Source organism: Zonotrichia albicollis, chromosome Z, assembly GCF_047830755.1.
Source record: "Zonotrichia albicollis isolate bZonAlb1 chromosome Z, bZonAlb1.hap1, whole genome shotgun sequence".
NCBI classification, from domain to species: domain Eukaryota; kingdom Metazoa; phylum Chordata; class Aves; order Passeriformes; family Passerellidae; genus Zonotrichia; species Zonotrichia albicollis.
The window spans coordinates 24558326-24578051 of record NC_133860.1 but is presented as its reverse complement, the minus strand read 5'-3'; the positions used below and the strand labels follow the sequence as shown (position 1 = coordinate 24578051).

Genomic DNA, 19726 nt, shown 5'->3' with positions numbered 1-19726 from the left:
TGGCAATTCTACAAAATCTATCTGCCAGTAGTCTCCTGGCTCTATTCCTATCCTGTCGCCTAGCACTGGGTTGTTTTTCAAGCGGATATCACATTTTGACATTACAGATTTTGCCATTGTTAGCATCCATATCGAAATTAAACTCTGCTTTAGGAATTTTACCAATGCCTCTGCACTCTGATGACATTTGTTATGCACCACTCCAAAAGCATATTTTGAGTCAGTCCATATATTTACCTTTTTCCCTTCACTTAATTCTAGTGCCCTGGTTAAAACAACCAGTTCTGCCTTCTGGGCAGATGTATTTGGTGGTAATGCCTTTGCCTCCACTACTGTATTGACTGTTGTTACCGTATAGCCAGCGTATCTGGTTCCGTTTTCCACGAAGCTACTCCCATCTGTAAACAGCTCCCACTCTGGCTGCTCTAGTGGGACATCTTTCAGGTCTTCTCTTGCTGAATAAGTGTACTCTATTACCTCTATTCAGTCATGTTCTAATGGGCCTTCTTCAGTTGTGGTACCTAGGAACAGAGCTGCATTCAAAAGGTTAGTTTTTTTTAATGCAACATCATCCTGCTCAGTCAGGACTACCTGGAATTTCATCATCCTGCTGGGAGATAGCCAATGGTCCCCCTTTTGTTCTAAAACAGTGGTTACCATGTGTGGTACATAGACATCTATGTGCCTTCCCATAGTAAGCTTCCTGGCTTCTTGTATCAGCATGACAGTGGCTGCAACTGCCCACAGACATGGAGGCCACCTGACACTTATGTTGTCGAGTTGTTTGGAAAAGTAGCCCACCGGCCTTTTCCAGCTTCCCAGACATTGGGTCAGGACTCCTAGTACTGGGCGCAGCCTTTCATGTACAAACAGCTGAAAATCTTTAGGCAGATCAGGTAATCCTAATGCTGGGAGCAGTTGTCTGTGCTTCCTTGAATTTTAGGAAGGCTTCTTTCTGTGGTTTGCCCCAGGTGAATGGCTGCATCTTCTGAGCTTCATACAGGGGTTTTGCAATCAGTCCATAGTCCATGATCCACAGGTGACACCATCCTGCCATCCCAAGGAAGACTCGCAGCTCATGTAAATTCTGGGGCTCTGGAATAGCACAAATAGCTTGGATATGTTAGTACCTAGTTTTCATTGCCTTTGTGAAATTTCACATCTCAGGTATATCGCAGTCTGTTGAGCAATTTGTGCCTTTCCTCTGGCTACTTTGTAACCTCCCATTCCCAGTGAATTTAAAATCTCCATGGTTACCTTTATACAGGTTGCTTTTTCTTCTGTAGCTATTAGTATATCATCAACATACTGCAACAATAAGTATTGGTCTCTTGGTACTTGCCCATTTTCAGTTCAAATCTTCCTTTGCCAGTTGGTTTCCGTCAGCAAGTTCTTGTCGTGTCTAGGTGAGCTGGGCCTTTCTTCCGTTCCCTCGGTTTTTCTAATCAAAGGCAAACAGTTTCCTACCTTTTGTCAAAGGGTATGCAGAAAAGGCACCTTTTAAATCGATTACAGTAAACCATTTATATATCTCTTTTATGGATGTTAGCAATGTGTAGGGATTTGTTACCACTGGATAGATGTCCTTTGTTGTTTTATTTTTTGCTCTCAAATCTTGTAGTAATCTATATTCACCTATTTGATTTCTTTAGTGGAAATATTGTTGTATTAAATTCTACTGTTTATTTATGACAGGCTCCTGAACCTGTTTTACTGGTTCTGTGTCCAGTTAGCTGCTATACTCGCCCAAGACCATCGCCTTGGTAACGCCTTGGTAACGTTTTCCTGCTGGAACTGATTGCCCTGGTGAAACCTGTCTGGTCACTCCTGTTTCCAATGCTCCTCCCACTTGCAATACGCACATTTAGGCTAAACCCTTGCATAACTGGTCTTCTACCACGACTACTCCTGCCATGTCCCCTGAAATTTGGGGTTTCTTCTCCTTGTATTACTGCCGAAAGATTTTACTGCTGCCTTTTACTAGCTTCTCTTTTGTGATTATTATACACCTTCCAGGCTACCTCAAGTAGCTTATCTAAATTCCTTAATTCCTCCCCTTCTAATTTTTGCAATTTCTTCCAAATATCGTCTTGTGACTGACCCAAGAATATGACAGTGAGCGGAACCTTTACTTGTTCTGTGTTTATTTGGAGATCTGTATATTTCCTTGCTGCCTCCTTAAGCCTTTCCAAGAAAGCAGTGGGAGATTCTTTCTTTTCCTGCCGAACCTCTTATAGTTTAGATCAATTTATCGTTTTGGGCACAGTGTTCTGAACTCCTCTTTGGATCCACTCTTGATATTTCCATAGTCTCCTCATATCGCAAAATAAATTAGGGTCCCATTATGGATCTTCAGTTGGGAAATTCGCATCTAAATTCCCTGTTACTAGCCCATTTCTGATATCCTCTCTTGCTCTCTCTTTGGCTGCCTTAAGTGCTATCTCTTTCTTAGTAGAATCCATTAAAGTATCTAATATTACTTGTATGTCATCTCAATCAGGATTCTGAGTTTTTATAACCATTTTTACTGCTTGTGCCACCTTATCAGGATTTTCTCTATAAGTTCCGGCTGATTGTTTCCAAATAACTAAATCTGCAGGAGAGAAAGGCACTTTTACAGATACTGATCCTTCCACTCCTAGACCTTGTCACAAGGGGGCAATCACAGTCCATTTTTGTCTGCCTATGTCTTTTCTATCTACAACCAGGGCAAGCTTTGACCGGCTTCGGGTTCTGTGGGCTATTGGGGTTGCTGATTCATTACCATTGCTATCTTTTTTACTTGCATCCCTCATTTCTGTTGCAGTTAGGTTTTGCTCATCTTCTGAGGAAGAGGTATCAGGTGACAGTGGGAGAGGAGGATAAAGAGGGAAGGGTGTACTAGATGAGACAGGTTCAGGGCTAGGTGGGGTAGGAGCAGGCAGTGGGATAGAGACAGATGAAACATGTGGGATGGGGTTAGGTTCTCTTGGTCTTATTGGAGTTACCTGTAAATCAATATCTGTATAATTTTCCCTACTCAGACTTTCAATGCCAAGTGTTCTAAACAACTTTTCTCACAAACCCGTCACTTATCACTTGTAATAAAATCACCATTAATCTACACTCATCCTGCCATTCTGGCTTTCCCCGTAAATAGAAAAACAAATCAACATATGGGACCTCATCCCATTTTCCTTCTTGTTTACAAAATGACATTGACTGCGAAATTATGTTATATTGCAATGTCCCATGTTTTGGCCATTTTTCACCATTCTCCAAGACATATTCTGGCCACCATGTAGTACAATAATCAATCAACTTAGCTTTATGTAATTCTTCCCCAAAATTACCCTGTTTCCAATGTGCTAATAAGCACCCCAAAGGAGAAGTTTGCAGAACAGGGGCATTGCTGCCCAAAATCCCTTTAAGTTTCTCCATTCCAAAGATACCACAAATTGCTGAACCCACAATGCTTTCGCAATTGTCTTGTGGACGGCGCCTAGGCTTTATACCACCAGGAATTCCTTTAGCCCAACCAAGCGTAGTTTTTGCTGCGTCTTATTGGCAGGCACCCAAAACCAAAGTAAAAAGGACCTTACCTTTCTCGTGGGGATGTTGTGAGTGGCGGGAGCGGTCGTGGCCGATGAGCTCCGCGAGAATCCCTCGGTGCCGACTGGAGCGTGGTCGAGTTGCGAACTTGCTCAGCAGCAATCACAGGGCCCCATCCAGGGTCGCCAAAATGTTAGCGTTCAAAAACACATAATCACATAAGCGATTATATGCAGGTGCTTTTATTAAGAGCTCTGGGTGCCAGGGATATATTCAACCCAAATCTGATTCCAACCATACATTCAAGATGAACGTGTTTTTATATTATATCATTATATAACTTTCATGTTAATTATTAAACTTAAATTGTTCTATTGGATACATAGATTTCAGCCAAGCATGGCTTCTTATGGCCCCCTTTAAATTTCTAACATAGTTTCTCAGGATTCTTCTTATGATTATACAATAATTTTATTTAGTTATTAAACAATCATCACATCTAACAATTATATCATTTATCATACTGCTTATGCAGGTGCAACACAAAGCCTAACATTTCAGAGTCTATTTTAACATTTTCCCAGGGCCCCACTATCAGTCGGACATGAAAATTTACATAAATAAAGAAATTAAGATTGTATCATTACTTGCATGAATGGTTTTGGACAGTCTTGGCATATTTTCAGCAAGCTGAAAACTAATATGTGTTTATTTTCAGATGTTCATGACTAAATCTTTTTTGCCATCCTTCAGCGAATAAAATTTGCAATTTTAATGTTGATTACCATAATCAGATTTTTAAAGCTTGCTAATAGTCCAGTGCAAATCTAGTGTAGCTGTCTACCAATAGGCATTAACTGTTTAACCAGTATGGCTTCTTAATTTGTGCTTAAGCACTTCTGATGTGTAAGAAGCCTTTTTGGTACATGTGCCCTGAAATGGGAGTGATTTTTTTTTTCAATACATGGATTTTCATTGATTTCATGTCAGAATCCTTATTTTCTATTTCATCCTTATGAGTGTATTTTGACTGTCTTCCAGGGGCTGGAAGATATTTTAATTTGGGTGGTTTTTTTCTGATTAGTATTTATACTAATCTAGAATACACTATTTAGTATAGTCTATTTATACTAATTTAGAAGAATTACTACATAGTTGTGTATGATTATGACTGGAAACTTTACTTCTACCAAAACTGGAATTCTCAAAAAATAAAATAATACTAATATATATGTCTTCAGTAAAACATGGTGTAATTTTTTAGCATAATTATTAAAGACTACTAAAATTTTCAAATTAAAAACCATGTATATTAAAATGGGGAAGTAAGAACAGTTGAAATTGAACAGGGGGGAGACTAATGGTATATGCTGACATACCCTCAGGGTATGAAAGGATAGAAAACTATTTAACTAATATAACGCAGTCTGATGTCAATAGTTCTGGTTACTGTATTTCCAAAAATAATTTTTAAGTCTCTTTTTCCTGAAGTGGGTATAAAAGCAGCTGAAGAACATAAGAAACAGTTACTTATCAATGACATAGTGGTTTCTTATAGGTTGAATTAAAAGTAAAATATTCTCCCATTCTGCAATATGTGCAGAAACATTCGGTGATAGTTAATAAAATTTACCAGCATGGATTCTTGCTATGTCAAGTTGATGCTTTTTTCCCCACTGCTTTTAGAACACATTATACTAGTGTTTGCATATGTGAAATACTCCACAGTTTGCATTTTATATATTGAGTAGGTTTTTATATTTCTTCCTATCATGTAAAATATGTTTGAGAGTACATTTTGTGTATCAAAATGAAATGTGTCTCTTTCTGATCCTTTATTCTGGGACAGGGTAGGAAAAGAAAGACTCAACAGAACCAATGCAATCTTTACTGGGTTGGGCTAAAGCTCATGAAAAAACCTATTAATGTATTACAATGCCTCAACAGTGATTTGCTGAGAACCAATGCTCTAATGTGTTAGTCATCCTTAAGCTCCTTCTATTTTTACAGGTTCTGAAGGATGGCTGATGCTGGTTTCTGTGATGCCACTTGAAGTCTCCAGTGCTGTGGAGTAACATGCAGATTTAACTGCACAGTCTGAGCAGAAAGCAACAGGAGTGCTAGTCCTTTTCAGCTCCTTAAGTGGACAGAAGTATTGTGTCCTCTATCTGCAAGGGAAGATTCTGCAACAGCATTTTATAGCTAATAAAACAGACAACATAGTAGCATCCACCTTCCTGATTTACAGTGCATCGCCTTCCAAGACAGATGGTCTGTCAGAAGCTGGAGGATGCCTGCAGAGAACATAATAATGAAGTAGTGAAATGATACTTCTGCTGCTGCTACCTGATTGTCAAGATCACAGCTGATAGAACTGCACTGCCCTTTTTCTGCTTGCCTAATCAGGCCAGAAATAGCAGGGTGGACATGGCTGGCTTTGGTAGCAACCTGCTAATACTGCTTCTTCTGTTTCAAAACATCTGTTTGGGTTTCAGAAGCCCACTTTCAATCTTCAAGAGGTGGGTTAAGCAAGAAAATACTATGTGTTAAATGCATGCAGTCAAAATATTACAAAAGTGTGAAAAAACGTGTCTTAGATAAAAGTGTGTTGTGGTATTTGTTCAGTGTTGATCGTTGCACAGAATTTTCTTTCTGCAATTTGAAATGGCACTGTTGTCATACAGAATTCATGTTTTATCTATAGGGTTGCTCATTAGATAGAAGGATAAAATGGCAATTAATACAACTTTTTTAGTTAACAGCTATATTTGAGGCTATACAGAGAATAAATGTATTTCAGATGCTGGATTAGCTTGCATGATAAGATCATTTTTTAACAAGAAAACATCAAATAAGCTGAACAGTCCTGAGAAATTGAGGGGTGGTATGAATTCAATTTACCTCAATAACAGTAAAATCCTTTTTTTCAGGAGCTAAGAGGCTACTTCTCTTGTCCACACCACATTAAAGTTTACCTATGCAATTGATTCTAAAAAACAATGTAGATCACTATAAAGAACTATATGGTAAGACAGGAGAAACATTGGTGCAACACTGACACGAGTTTTGGCTATGTATATACATCATTAATTTATACATTGCATTCAATACAGAATTTGATATTTGCTTGATTGTTGTCAAGTTTTCTGCTTTACTTTTCTACTTGTAGTAGCACAGAAATTGCTATTAATGCCATGGTGTTTGAATTAGAAGTTGCCCCTTTGCATGTAGCTTAAGTTTAATCTGTATCGAATTACAAATCATAGTCTCAAAAATCCCCCCCAAAACTGTTGTGAATTATGAATGGTACTCAACATAATGTAGTGAACTAATTCCCTGTTTGCACATCCATGTGCCTCTGACAATTTTAGGATGAGATAATAGGTTACATTTTCAGCTAACATTTTCCAAACTGATTATCTTATTACTCAGATCAGTAACTACTTCAGTAAGTACTGCATAACTAAGATGTTTTGCTCAGCCTGTGATGGAGTGAAATTTTCAGATCATTCCTGGAACTACTCAGCATTGTCTAACTTCTTTACTAGTTCTGTAAAGACCCTTCTTCTAAGAAAGACAGAACAGAAATCAATACTTGAAAAAAAAAATTTTTCTTCCTTCTTTTTCAGATACAAAGATATTAGCGCATCTCTTCCCAATGAATGCCTTGGAAGTGACCAGCCAGTGATTTCCTTTGGTCTGTCAGATTTTGCACTGGACATTCGCATGCCTGCAGTGACACCTAAGCAGGTGAGAGAATTGCAGGTTTTGCCTTTTTCTCTTCTTTCAATAAGCTAGGACAACAAAGCCTTCCCCACAATATCACTCATTAAAATGAACAAAAAAATCAGGGTAGTTTTTATAAATACATATCCATATGTGCTTCTCAGAGAAAAGTAGGCAACAAACAAGTAGCCTCAAATGAGAGAAAAATCTCTTCATTGAATTAATTTTAATTGTAAAATGTTGGTTTCATAAACTGAATTGTTTTGAAATTAAGCAGTTTTCAATCAATGAAGTTTTATATTGTGAAATATTTCTAGCTAGTAAGATATGCAGTTGCAGTTTACACCAAATCTCAGATGATGTATCAGTGAATCTAATTACATTAAAATGTATGTTGCTGCAGTTTCAGCAAGCTGAGAGAAAACAACCAAAAAGCATTTTAAAAGGGATAGTACTTCTGACCCAGTATTTTTAACTCTCAAAATACTCCATGAAAGCTATTACAAACATGTTACAATTTTATACTCTTTAAGGTATGAAGTGTATTATATTCTGCTGAACCAAGTGAGTAAAAGTGAAGACAGTTAATATTTTTAAACTTAACATTAAGATACACATAAAATATTGAGATTCCACTGTCATTTTCACATCTAATTTCATTAAGCAAGAATCATTAAAGAATGATTTTTTTTTTGCAGTAAGCCATTGCAGAGGATTATATGTATCATTGAGAGGTCTGCATCTCTTTTAAAGGGCTGCAGATGCTTGAAAAGAGCAGTGTGTTGCGGTGCAGTACTTGATGACTCATTGTTGCAGATAGTGGTTTTTAAAGAAGTAAAGAGAAAATGAGGTTTTCAAGTTATTGGGGAAGACCCCTCTGGAACATGTAATTTAATGCAAGGGGTGTTATTTCTGCAAGTTCAAACCAGAAATATAGTTTCTGTTAGATCTTCTTGGCAGTAAAATATTCTGTATTATTGCAGTAAAGTAAACTTCTCTGTCAAAAAGAGTGAAAAGTACTCTTAGTTCATCCAGGTGCACATTTAAAATTATGAGTTATTGATTTTACCTAAGGAGCCATGAGTTGAACAGCTAGGAAGCACATACAAAGAGATCAGTGAGTTCAGTTTTGTATTAAAAAAACCTTCTCTTTGTGTGTTGTAATGTCAAGTCTAGGGGAAAGGTTGCCAAAAACTCTGCATTTTTTGAAATGAGTTACTGGGGATGTTGAAGGGGTGGGAGGGCCAGGATTTGTCTTACAGTTCATAACTGCAGTTGTTCTATGGGTGCGTGAATATCAACCAAGCCCTTATATGACTTAGGAGTGTTTTGTGTATACCATATGAGTTGTGCATTTTTTTGGCACAGGCACTGCACATGAACGTTGATTGAAAACTGCCTAATTTCAACTGCACTGTGAAGCATGGCTGCCGTTGGCTTTCAAAGTTTAAATATAAGGTCCTAAATTAGGTTGTGCTTTTTTTTGTTTTTTAAATATTCTTAACCCAAGTTAAATAAAAAACACAGAATATTTCCATGTCTATTTCTAGAAGGCTTTAGTATTTTAACAGTGTAAATGCATGTAATCACGGTACACAAAGGCATTCATATAAATTGTATCAGTTAACCTCTGTTCATCCTTCCCATTTTCTAGCAAAAACACCAAAGATAGTTTCTTATCTGTGAAAATCACTGCTCTGTGTAATCACATATTGTTATCACCATTTTACCTTTCTTCTCAGTTGCATTTAATTGTTTACACCTGTTGTGGTGGTTTGACGGAAATGGGATTTTTGGGATGCTGTAGTCAAACCAGTGGGTGCTCAGATTTTAATATTGGCACTTGATGTGCCTGTTGGGACGTTTAGATCTGCCTCTGAGAACACAGGGTTAAAAAGCAGGGCTGCCGCCGGGAAGGTTCTCTTTGGATTTCTGGCGGGAGAGAGTTTGATCTCTCCCCCGGCCCAGCTGCTGGGCAGGGTGGGGGGGGGGAAAGTCACGCGGCCTGGGAGAGGTGGGCCTGACCCTGAGGGGCCAAGGGTGGAAGCATCGAAGAACTACTGAGAGGTATTCCCCCCCACACACTTCTGGGACACAGAGACAGAGCTGTGCCTGGGACTTACCTTGAAACTTGATAAACGTGTGCGGCAGCAGGCAGCACAGCTGAGAAGGAGGAAAGGGGGGGGAGGGAGGCAGCGATGTGTCCACTTGTGGGAACTTTTAACCCCTTTGTGGACAATGAAAACTTTACAGAACATTAATTCTTCCTGGATGAGTGATGAAGGTCTGGGCAGAGAGAGAGATGTTGGAAGAATGGAGAAGATGGAGTGGCATTTTTTGCTGAACTCTTTTTTTGTATAGCCATGGACTGTTTCCTTGTGATACAGAGACTGCTTCCGGGGGGGGCAATGCCTCAGAACCAGGAGGGTTCAGTGTGGGTACCCCTTGGCCCCAGGGGGTGCAAAAAACACGGGGGGGACAGATGTCCCGAAGTTGAGACTGTGCATTTTTGGAAGGAGACAAGGCCTTAAAAGGAACCCTAGAAGTAGCTCTGGTCCATGCACAGTGGTGAGAGCCCTGGGCATGGAAGGAAGATGTCACGATGGCAAATGATCTCCAGTCGGTGCCATGTGTGACAAGAAGCCCATGGCACAAAGAAGGACTCCTTCTCCTCTTGATGAACTGAGGACTGAGTATTCTAAAGGGTGGTGCCGGACTGAGAGTTGGTGATTTGGGGGAATATTTTGTATTAGGAATTTGGTGGGGAGGAGATGTATTTGTAAAGTTTTCATTTCCCTTGTGTGTTTCTTTTGTTTTCCTTTCCCTTGTAGTTTAGTTAATAAAGTTTTCTTTATTCCTAAGTAGGAGCCTGCTTTGCTTATTCCTGGTCACATCTCACAGCAGACACCAGGGAGAGAGTATTCTCATGAGGGCACTGGCTCTGTGCCGGTGTCAAACCATGGCACCTGTCCACAGAGTCTTCTTTTAAATTAAATTTGAAGTTATTCATAGCAGGAATTTTATCTTTATCTGTTTAGATGTCCTTATGAAAGTGAAGGCCTGTCAGATTTTGAATTCATGGGTGTAGTGAAATTCCAGTAGATTATATATTTCTTTTCCTAAACAGCCTTAGAAGTTGGAAAAAAAATTAGGAAAAAAGAGGTTTAAAATAGTTAATAGTGTACCTACTAACCTAATAGCCGCTTTGATAACCTTATAGACTGATATCTGTTACATGTATATAAATTGTGGCAATGAATTTATTTTTTACAAAAGTAAACCAGATAACATATATTGTATTTGCCAAAGTATCTCTGTAAAGTACATTATATTTTTTCTAGTTGGTCCAATTGTATATATTCATTTGGTCAGTATTCCCACATTCATTTTCAGAAAGTGGAGGGAATTTTGATGCTTTGTTTCTATTCTTTAAGTTCTAAATTTTCCCAATTTAAAGGTAATTTCTGTTCTCTTTTCTTTTAACAGTCTGATACCTACCTCTGCATGTCAGTACCCCTGCCAGTGGATGATGAAGCCTATGTAGGTGAGTATTGGTTGACTGAAAGAACTTAGGCAAGCCATTTTGAAGAACCTCAACATTTCTTTTTTTTCTTTGACTCATATTAACTTAATCTTTGGATGTCAGATTTTCCAAAATGCATTTGTCATGTTTAATGCAGAAACAAACTAGAGTGAGTTACTTAGAGTCAAGAGTAAAACTGTATCTAAGGAGATTCAGGAGTAATAGCAGTTAAGGAGCTGCATGCAGATGCCTCTGGCAGTCAGGATCAAACAGTCCATTTGCAAAGTATTGGCTTTATGTCTTTGTCTGGATACTTGATTCTGAACTGCTGAGCAGACTGTTTGTTACCTCCTTTAGGTTGTAAATCCTGTATACTTAGGGTTAGTGTTGGCTGTAGAAAGATTTTACTTGGAGGAGAAAGTAAAATCTCTCCCTCTGTTTTTTTTTTTTTTTTAATGGCACGGCATGAATAAGATGGCTGACAAGTAGAAAGAGGTGTGAATCTGACTTCACATTTTTGTTGTGAATATGACCCCAGAAGGAAAAATGAGCATAGAAGGAAGGGAATGAGTGTTCACTCTCAAATAAATTATGCTTGCTGTGCTGTGGGCAATAGACTCTTCTACTTTTGTTAATTCATAGAAAGGCAATGCTACTAACTTCTTCCTTAAGCAGCTTTTGTTTAGTGTGTCACTGAGTTGAAAAAATCCATAGTTTAATTCATTGTTAGGTTACTGCGCATCTAGTTCTGTTGCTTGTGTTAAAGGAACATAAACTTCTTTTGATGCTTAAAAGCACCTACTGAAAGGATTTGCTTAAAAGTTATGCAAAGTCTCAGTGCAATCATGCAATGCAACCCAATTTTTTTTCTGCAGACCTAAAATTTTATATATTCTTCATTTGATTTTTACAGGACTTGGTCACCTTTCCAGTGATCACTGTTTCTGAGTACCCTTCTTTGCAAAGTAGAATAAGGTCTCTGGACAGAGAAACCATTCTGGTTGTCTTGTAGAGCTTTGAAGAGCAGGAGGAACTTAATGAGCAATCCGTAATAAAAAAGTTTGTGTGAATTTAAAGTATTCCCATGATAGTATTCCTTACAAACAAACAAATATATATATACATATATATACATGTGTCTATATATATATATATATATATATATGATTGATTTTTGTATGCTTTAAAATTAGAACATTTTAGGTTTTTCCCTCTTTTGTCACTTCCTTAGGTGGTGGAAATGAATAGACATATGGTCAGTCTGACATATGTGATCATTCCATTTTGTTTCACTGGAAGGTGTTCCTCACGGAAAAGGCTCAGATTGGTGTCTTCATAATCCATGGAAGTTACATGATCATTAGAAAGAGCAGACTCAATCATATCAAGCTGTAGAGAGTAGAAAGAATGTAGAATGACCTACCTTATAAAATATCTATGTAGAAAACTGTTAACTTGCATACATGTATTTTGTGTTGCTTAAATAAGCACAGAAGATTGGCACACAGACAATGTTTAATCTTTTTTAAAGGACAGAATCTATATTTTTATGGTTTAAGTTGGATCTGGCTTCATTGCATTGCCAATAAATGCTGTAATTAACTTTCCTTAAAACATACGAAAACAACGGAAAACTAGCATATGAACTGTAACTAGGCTACTGTTTAGTGATGTTGAGAAGATTGTGTTCTGTAGAGCTTCAACATGAGTATGTGTGAATGCACATAACTGAAACAATAAACTGGATTCTGAAGACATTTTGATGGTAAAGCTACATATTCTGCCTTCAGTTAAATTACTTGCTAAGTTAATGCCTTGTGCTTTGTTTCATTTTATGGTTTAAAGAGACATTTTTAAGACCAATTGTCTTTACAATTTCATCAAGAATTGCTAATTTATTTCTTTTTTTACCTTTGCCTTCCTATTTTTACTCTTGCTTCTTCCTTCCTCCAAGACTTTTTGGAAGAGAAGGTTCTATAGTGGAACCTGCAACAAGATACTTTTGTTGTATATTGGTGAAATATAAGACCCTTGGCATAGAGAGCTTCTGTTTTACTGTTGTATGTGGGCAGTACTAAATTTGTTGTTAAGCTGAAATTTTTTTTGTCACATGTGTTTTCAGTATTTTTATTAAATTTGTATATAAGGACTTTGAATTCAGACTTCAATTTTGCTGTTTCTCTAAAGGAAACCAGTAAACATTCATGCTTGCACAGGGACAGTGGTTATAACTGTACTTCAGAACTGGAGGGATGCTGTACCAGAATTCGCAAACTTGTTCAGAGTCAGTTCTCAGACATTATCAGAGGAAGGAATAGATCACACTTACATAATAAAATGTTGCCAGCTAGGCAAGGAAGGAAGAATTCGCCAGGAAGGAGAATTAGAGCAGGTTTTGCCCTATGGATCTTTTTCAGGCATGCATCTGTATAATTTTGCTGATGCTGTTTTCTGTATTAGGTTCTTTAGTGAGGATCGGACTGTCAAGGCTGAAATTTTTGTTTGAACCAGTTGTTTCTCTGTCCCAAATGGCCATAAATACTGACAAATTTGATTAAGGAGAATAGTTTTTTGTGAGGTGGGTTGGTGTACCAACCATCATTAGGTTTATGTTAGGAACATACCCTTTGCTCCTGGGAAGTGAAATGGTTGTGAGATAAATATGTTGTTATTAGTGAGAGAGATTAATATGTGATTTTCCAGGATAGTATTACTCCAGTTTTATTTTTAAAACATATCATTGTTGTTTTCTTCTTCTGCATCCTGTTTGAATAGTGTTTATTAATAAATAGCTAAACCAGAAACTCAGGTGAATCTTTAATGGTGCGGACATTGGTAAAAATCAGTTTTTGATAACTAAACTGTAGAGAGAGCTAAATGCTCTACAGATACTCGCAAAAATTTAGTCTGACCTCTCAGCCAAAAAATTTGTCTGTCACCTTCACCTGCTTATATTTATTTACATGAGTGACCAGTAAATAAATGTCTTTTTCTTACTGACTCATGATAGGTCCCTGTGAAATTGGGCTGTAGAAATGAAATTGAGCCTTCTATATTCAGCAACACACATTGAAGTAATTGGATGGTTTGTTACTTTTCATCCATAAAGGACTCTGAGAAACTCTAGGTTTGTTTCTCTGTTATGGGATGTATAAACTTCTCTATTGCCAAGCAATGATATCGTCACTGTATTGGAGGCCTCTGATGTCTCCCTAATTTGCCAAACTCCAGACACTGAATTCTTGATAAATTTCTTTGAAGTTATTTTTGTGATAGAGAAGACATTAATATTTTAAAAAATATCAACTTTATTTAATGGAAAAATGTAAAGATTAACTTATTAGAAGTTAGTTTTTTTAACACATACCTTAAGTACACACTGTTAAGATTAAACTGATGTCATGTTCTGTTCATTCCTGTTTCTCTTTGAGTTTGTAGTTCTAAGTAGTACTTGATCAAGATATTAGGTCAGACTTCAATTTAGTACAAAAGCTGCTGCTGTTATTTTAGTAACCATATATATCACTTCTCCATGCATTAAAAAAAATCACTATTGAGTAATATTCTGTTCATTACTGTAAAACGTGGAGGCTGTCAACTAGGAAAATAGGACTGCTGTTCGATATTTCTTAAGCCTTTAGTAGTGACAGTTCCCAGCACAGGGAGTGCTGGAACGTTGCAGCAAGTCCAGAGCAGGGATACAAAGATGATCAGAAAGATGGAGCACCTCTGCCATGGGGAAAGGCTGAGACAATTGACGTTGTTCAGGAGAAGACTTCTGGGTGACCTAATTGTGGCCTTCAGCCCACAAGAAAGATGGGGAGAGACTTTTTAAAAGAACATGGAGTGACAAGACAAAGAGGAAAGGAAAGACAGTACGTTCCAATTAGGTGTTAGAAGAAAATTGTTTACTGTGGGAGTGGTGAGACCCAAGCACAGGTTGCCCAGAGAAGCTTTTGTTGTCCCATCACTGGGGGGACAGGGATGGAAGCCACGTTGGATGGCGATCTTAGAAACCTGGCATAGTGGAAGGTGTGCGTCTCATGGCAGGGTGGTTGAAATGTGATGATCATTAAGGTTCCTTCAAGGCCTGGCCACTTTCTCATTCTGTGACAGGTTAACACATTAATCTGTGTGGCTTTTGCAACTCTAGGATTTTTTGGTTGGATTTTTTTGTTTGTTTCTTTTAACCTTCTCTTTGGAAAGTTATATTCCTGGGTGTGCTGCTAAGAAAATAGCTGTACAGGAACCATACTGTAACCACCTATACAAAGCTGTCTTAAGTTCATAGACTGACTGTGAGGTTTTTCAGTGCTTCCTTAAGCAATGATGAGGTATATCAGCTAAAACAGCGTAAGCTGGAAGTCTGATTTTGCTTTGTTAGCTCTGGTGCATCATTTTCTCTTGGCAGGAATAGCATTTAGTCACGTATTTGTAGTAAGTTTTCTAAAGGGCTTGAAGGTTCTGTCTGTGCTGTTGGACATCATTGTAGTAGGCACTATGTGGAGTGAATAAAAGACTTCTGACTCATTAGAATAAATACTTGCAATAGGAGAGTGGTAGAAAAACAAAAAGAAACAGAGACAGTATTAAGCAGCAGGACAGGTGGTGGCTTCAGCAGCTAGCAGGCCTAACCTTCAATTTTACCTTTATTGAAGGCTGCCTTTATAAGTGGTTCTTACAGCACATTTTTTACAGGTATTAACTTTGACAGTAAAGTTAATGAAATTTCATATGTGTGAACTGCTCATAAACCCCTTCAGAAATTTAATCTCTCAATTGATAACAGCAGCTTAAAACACCCAAAACATCTGAAAAGATAGGAATTCCACAGAATGACATGTTGCCTCTGTCATGCAAGCATAAACCATAATTTCACTACTAATCGTTACTGATTACAAGAATTGTCTTCATAACAGAGATTAGATTTTTATCTATGAAACAAGTAGAATTTGCTTGTAGAAAAATAAAGATGTTTGGTTGTCTCTGTACTTTGTTCATGCTGGCAACTTCAGTAGTTCTTAACTCATATATGTCACTCAAACTACCTTCTCAGGGCATATGGGTACATCTCTTATTTCCCAAACCAAGCCCTCAGCTGTGGCATGCCCATTTCCTTACAGTCTGACCACCTCTCTTCAAGCTAAAACTTGACTTACATGCTTTAACTGTTGGCTGGTTTTCCTTACTTTCCAGGACAAAGCTCAGCTCCCGAATTGGGTTAGAAGCTATTTGATATTTTTCCCCTGTGAAATTGGGACGATAACCCCCATCATCACTCTTTTTAGGAACTCTGCCACAGCTCTGTGTTAAAATACTGATTTCCGAGTGCAGGTAGTGCCATAAACCTCAGGAGCAGAATATTGTTTCACTGGTTTGCAGCTTCACCATGTTCCCTGTTAATAGCTAAAAGACAGTTAGTTTTAGACTTCTCACTGTCTGTGTGCATGTAGGGGCTGGAGTAAACTTGTCTTGAGAATTTCTGCTGTACTCCAAGGTTAAAAACATTGCATTCTTTGCAACAGCATATTTTTTCTGTAGTAATAAAAGAATGTAGAATGCTTTTAGAAATGCCATCATTATACAGTCATGGTGAATATTACTCACATGATGTTGATAAAATTTTTACTTTGCTAAACAGGATCACAGGTATTTGAGAAACCAAACCAGTGTTTTATCTGTGGCATAGTTTCAAGAACAGACCTTTTAGAGGTCAACAAGAGGTGAACTTTCACATCTGAATTTCTAATAATGAGAAATATTTGGGCAGTGAGATCATGCTGACTTTAAATAAATCTTGGTTTTCATTACAAAGGATTTGATGTATTAGTGAGACTCAATCCCTTCTTGGAACTGTTGTCCCGAGAAAGATGCAGGGAAAATGTAAGCCAGGTAGAATACTGGAAGAAGATATTACTAATGTGTAAGATTTAGTTGCTCTTAACTGCAACTTACTGCTTGTTTGTATTTTTTATGAAGTACAAAAGAATTAGAAGAGTATTATTAAGTCACAAGCGCAGATTTCAAAGGTAGATTGCAATTAGACTGGTGACAGTAAAATTTTGTAGTTTGAGATACAGTGATATATTAGCTTAATATCATATTTAACTTCTGTGGAGAATACAGTGGTTTTCATTAGGAACTTCTTTCTTTTTCTTAATAAATAAATGAGATACATACATGTTTTAGCTTAGAAGGAAGGCTGTTGAATGAAAATTTAAGGAATGTGTGTAAGTGGAATGCAGAAGGGCAAATAAATGGGTGGGGGTGTACCTGCCTTATATGTAGTATTTCAGGGGAAAATGGCACAAGATTATCTTGGTTATGTAACTTATGGTGAGATTAGATAGCTTACTTGTTTTGCTATATTGTTTTTTCAGTTGACTTTAAGCCTCATGCCAGCATGGACACAGTGCATCACATGTTACTCTTTGGATGTAATGAACCTTCCTCTACTGAAAATTACTGGTGAGAGCTGCATCTTGCTTTTGTTATTAACCAATTCTTTTTCAGTGTTAATTGCTTAAACCTCTTCCAGTGTCAGAATCTCTTGGAAAGTAGGAAAATTTGAAATTAAGAAGAAGTTATTAACAATCTAGTCTCTGCACACTTAAAGTGTTTGTTTTTTTGTAAATAACTCCTCCATATTCTTCATGACTAATTGACTGTCTTCAAGGAGGAGGCAGAAGCTATAGTAAAGAGAGTGTCATTGAATACCAAGAAACCTAATCCCCAAATTGTAGTTGGCTGCTTTTCTCTGTATGAAGTCATTTGGCAGGTTGATGAGAATGAAACTGTGTGAAGGATAAACTGAAGTTGATTAGCAAGTGATTTGGTAGTTGACTTGCACTTCTAAATGCCTAAGCAGTGAGAGCAGAGGGCAACACCCAATGCGTGTAAAATGGGTGTGTGGAGGCAATGTGGAGAGAACATGAAGGTGGGTGGAAATTAATCATCTGTCTAGTAATTTTGCAAAGTTTCTGTAAGTTTTCATGAGAGATCAGATGAGGATTTTTGCTGATTATTCTGAACTGTAGAACAGTGTTAATATAGATGTTCTGATAGAGTTGTGTAATCATAATTTATCTTTGTAAGTATTTACCAAAAAGGTAACTAGACCTGGAATTTAGAATTAACAGTATAGTGTAATATAATTTCAGGAAAAATACCCCAAAACATTCTGAATGCCTGTTTTTGGAGAGATGATTTGATTAGTATTTTTAACATACACAACACATTTTCCTCAAAAGTCTTATCTCCGTTTACTTAGCAACCAGTAGTTGTAATATTGAAAATGTAATCTTGCACAGTTGTGCAAGAAGACCAGATGCTTAAGAAGTTTAGACCAAAATAAAATTGAAAGCACAGAATTTCTATTAATTTCTTTTCCCTGCAGAAAATTCTTGAAAATTCTTTTTCCCACAGCTTTTCTGTGCTATTTTTTATTGTATCTTAAATTATAGAATATACTTGAATACTTTGATATGAGCAATATGATAACATAAAACTTTTCCATTGTGACCTTTTAAAAACAGGTAAGTATCCTGCTTAAAACTGTGTAGATTGTACTTGGAGCTGGTGCTGTTTTCATATTTCTGGAAGTAGTTTTAATAGAGCTTTGGAATAATTTGTACATGATAGAATTATGTTATTATAGATTGATCAGGAGCTTGTGTTGAGACGAAGTTATGAGACAATGCCTAATTCACAGCTAACTGATGTTCTGAGGTTGTAGAAGAGATGGATCCAAAGCCAAAACACAAAGTTTTTCAAAACTGAGTCAGACTGAAATCCCTGTTTTGAGTCTAGAGTTCAGGTAGTTTGAGCTCCCTAGTTGTAACTTTCACTCTCCCAGCAGAAGACTCACCAATGACAGCCTTTGCGATGTGGCAGCTAATGTTTTTGTTCTTGGTTGACTTACCTGTCAAATGACAAGATACTTATTTAGTTAGGATGGATTGAGCTTTGCTGGACATCAGATTCCTATCAAGCTGCTCTATCCCTCCACTCCTCAGGATGGAAAAAAACTCATGAGTCAAAGCAAAGGCAGTTTAATAAAGCAAAAGCAAATGTTGTGCAGAAGAAATGTTGTATAAAATATTTTATTCTCTTCTTTTCATCACCAAGCCACTTCCAAACCCAAGTAATGGTTGCTCTGAAAGACAAATGTCATAAATAAAAAATGTGTATTTGTGTGTATCTGTCCCTGCCCTCCTTGTCTTCCTTTCCATTACCTTTGATTGTTGAATGAGTATAATATGGTACGGAACATTTCTTTGGTCAGTTTGGGTCAGCCAGCCTGGCTGTGATCTCTCCTAAGATCTTTCCCAAACACTGATGTGTTATCAGCACCTTTCTAGCTACTCATTCAAATTGCAGCACCATGAGGATTGCTGTGGGGAAAATTAACTCCATCTTAGCCAGGCTAAATATGTTAGTGTTGTGTTTAAATCTGCTATTTTCACTTTTTCATATGCAAGTTTTGATTCGGTTTTTCTATTTTTTATGTGTATTTTCTGAGGGTTTGTGTTTCCTTTGCATTTTCAAAATGCAAAGGAAACACAAACTCTTCATTCACTCTCTCATAATTTCATATCCCTGTTTTTGCAGCTTTTTATCTTGCTCTACCCGCAGTTATTTGCTAGGCTTGAAAGATCATCATGTGTTTTCTACAAAATAGACTAAAGAGTGCTAGAAATTTCTAATCTAATTTTGTTAAAGTAATTCTGGTGACTCTATGTTACTGGTGTTCATTGTTGTTTATTTTGTGTGGTTATTTGCTGTTCCTTTAGTTGCCAGAAGGCTAGCAAATGATGACTTTCTGTTGCTCTTCCATCTACTAGGGAAGGAGCAGTTGTTTGAGCAGACCACTGTAAGATTTGTTTAGCCGGGATCCTCAAAAATGCTCAACATTTTTACAGAGCCAGCTTTGATTCAATTAAGTGT

General features: G+C 37.4%; 1 protein-coding gene across 6 annotated transcripts in view; it reads left to right on the top strand.

The window, feature by feature from the left end:
• Window positions 1-19726, top strand: part of PAM (peptidylglycine alpha-amidating monooxygenase) — a 115308-nt gene that overhangs the window by 46770 nt on the left and 48812 nt on the right. For all 6 annotated transcript variants that reach the window (XM_074532181.1, XM_074532180.1, XM_074532179.1 and 3 more), the window contains exons 2-5: window positions 5542-6050; window positions 7161-7281; window positions 10744-10801; window positions 17161-17248. In XM_074532181.1, coding sequence (XP_074388282.1) covers window positions 5959-6050; window positions 7161-7281; window positions 10744-10801; window positions 17161-17248 — 359 coding nt within the window. In that variant the 5' untranslated portion in view covers window positions 5542-5958. The remainder of the gene's footprint in view (window positions 1-5541; window positions 6051-7160; window positions 7282-10743; window positions 10802-17160; window positions 17249-19726) is intronic.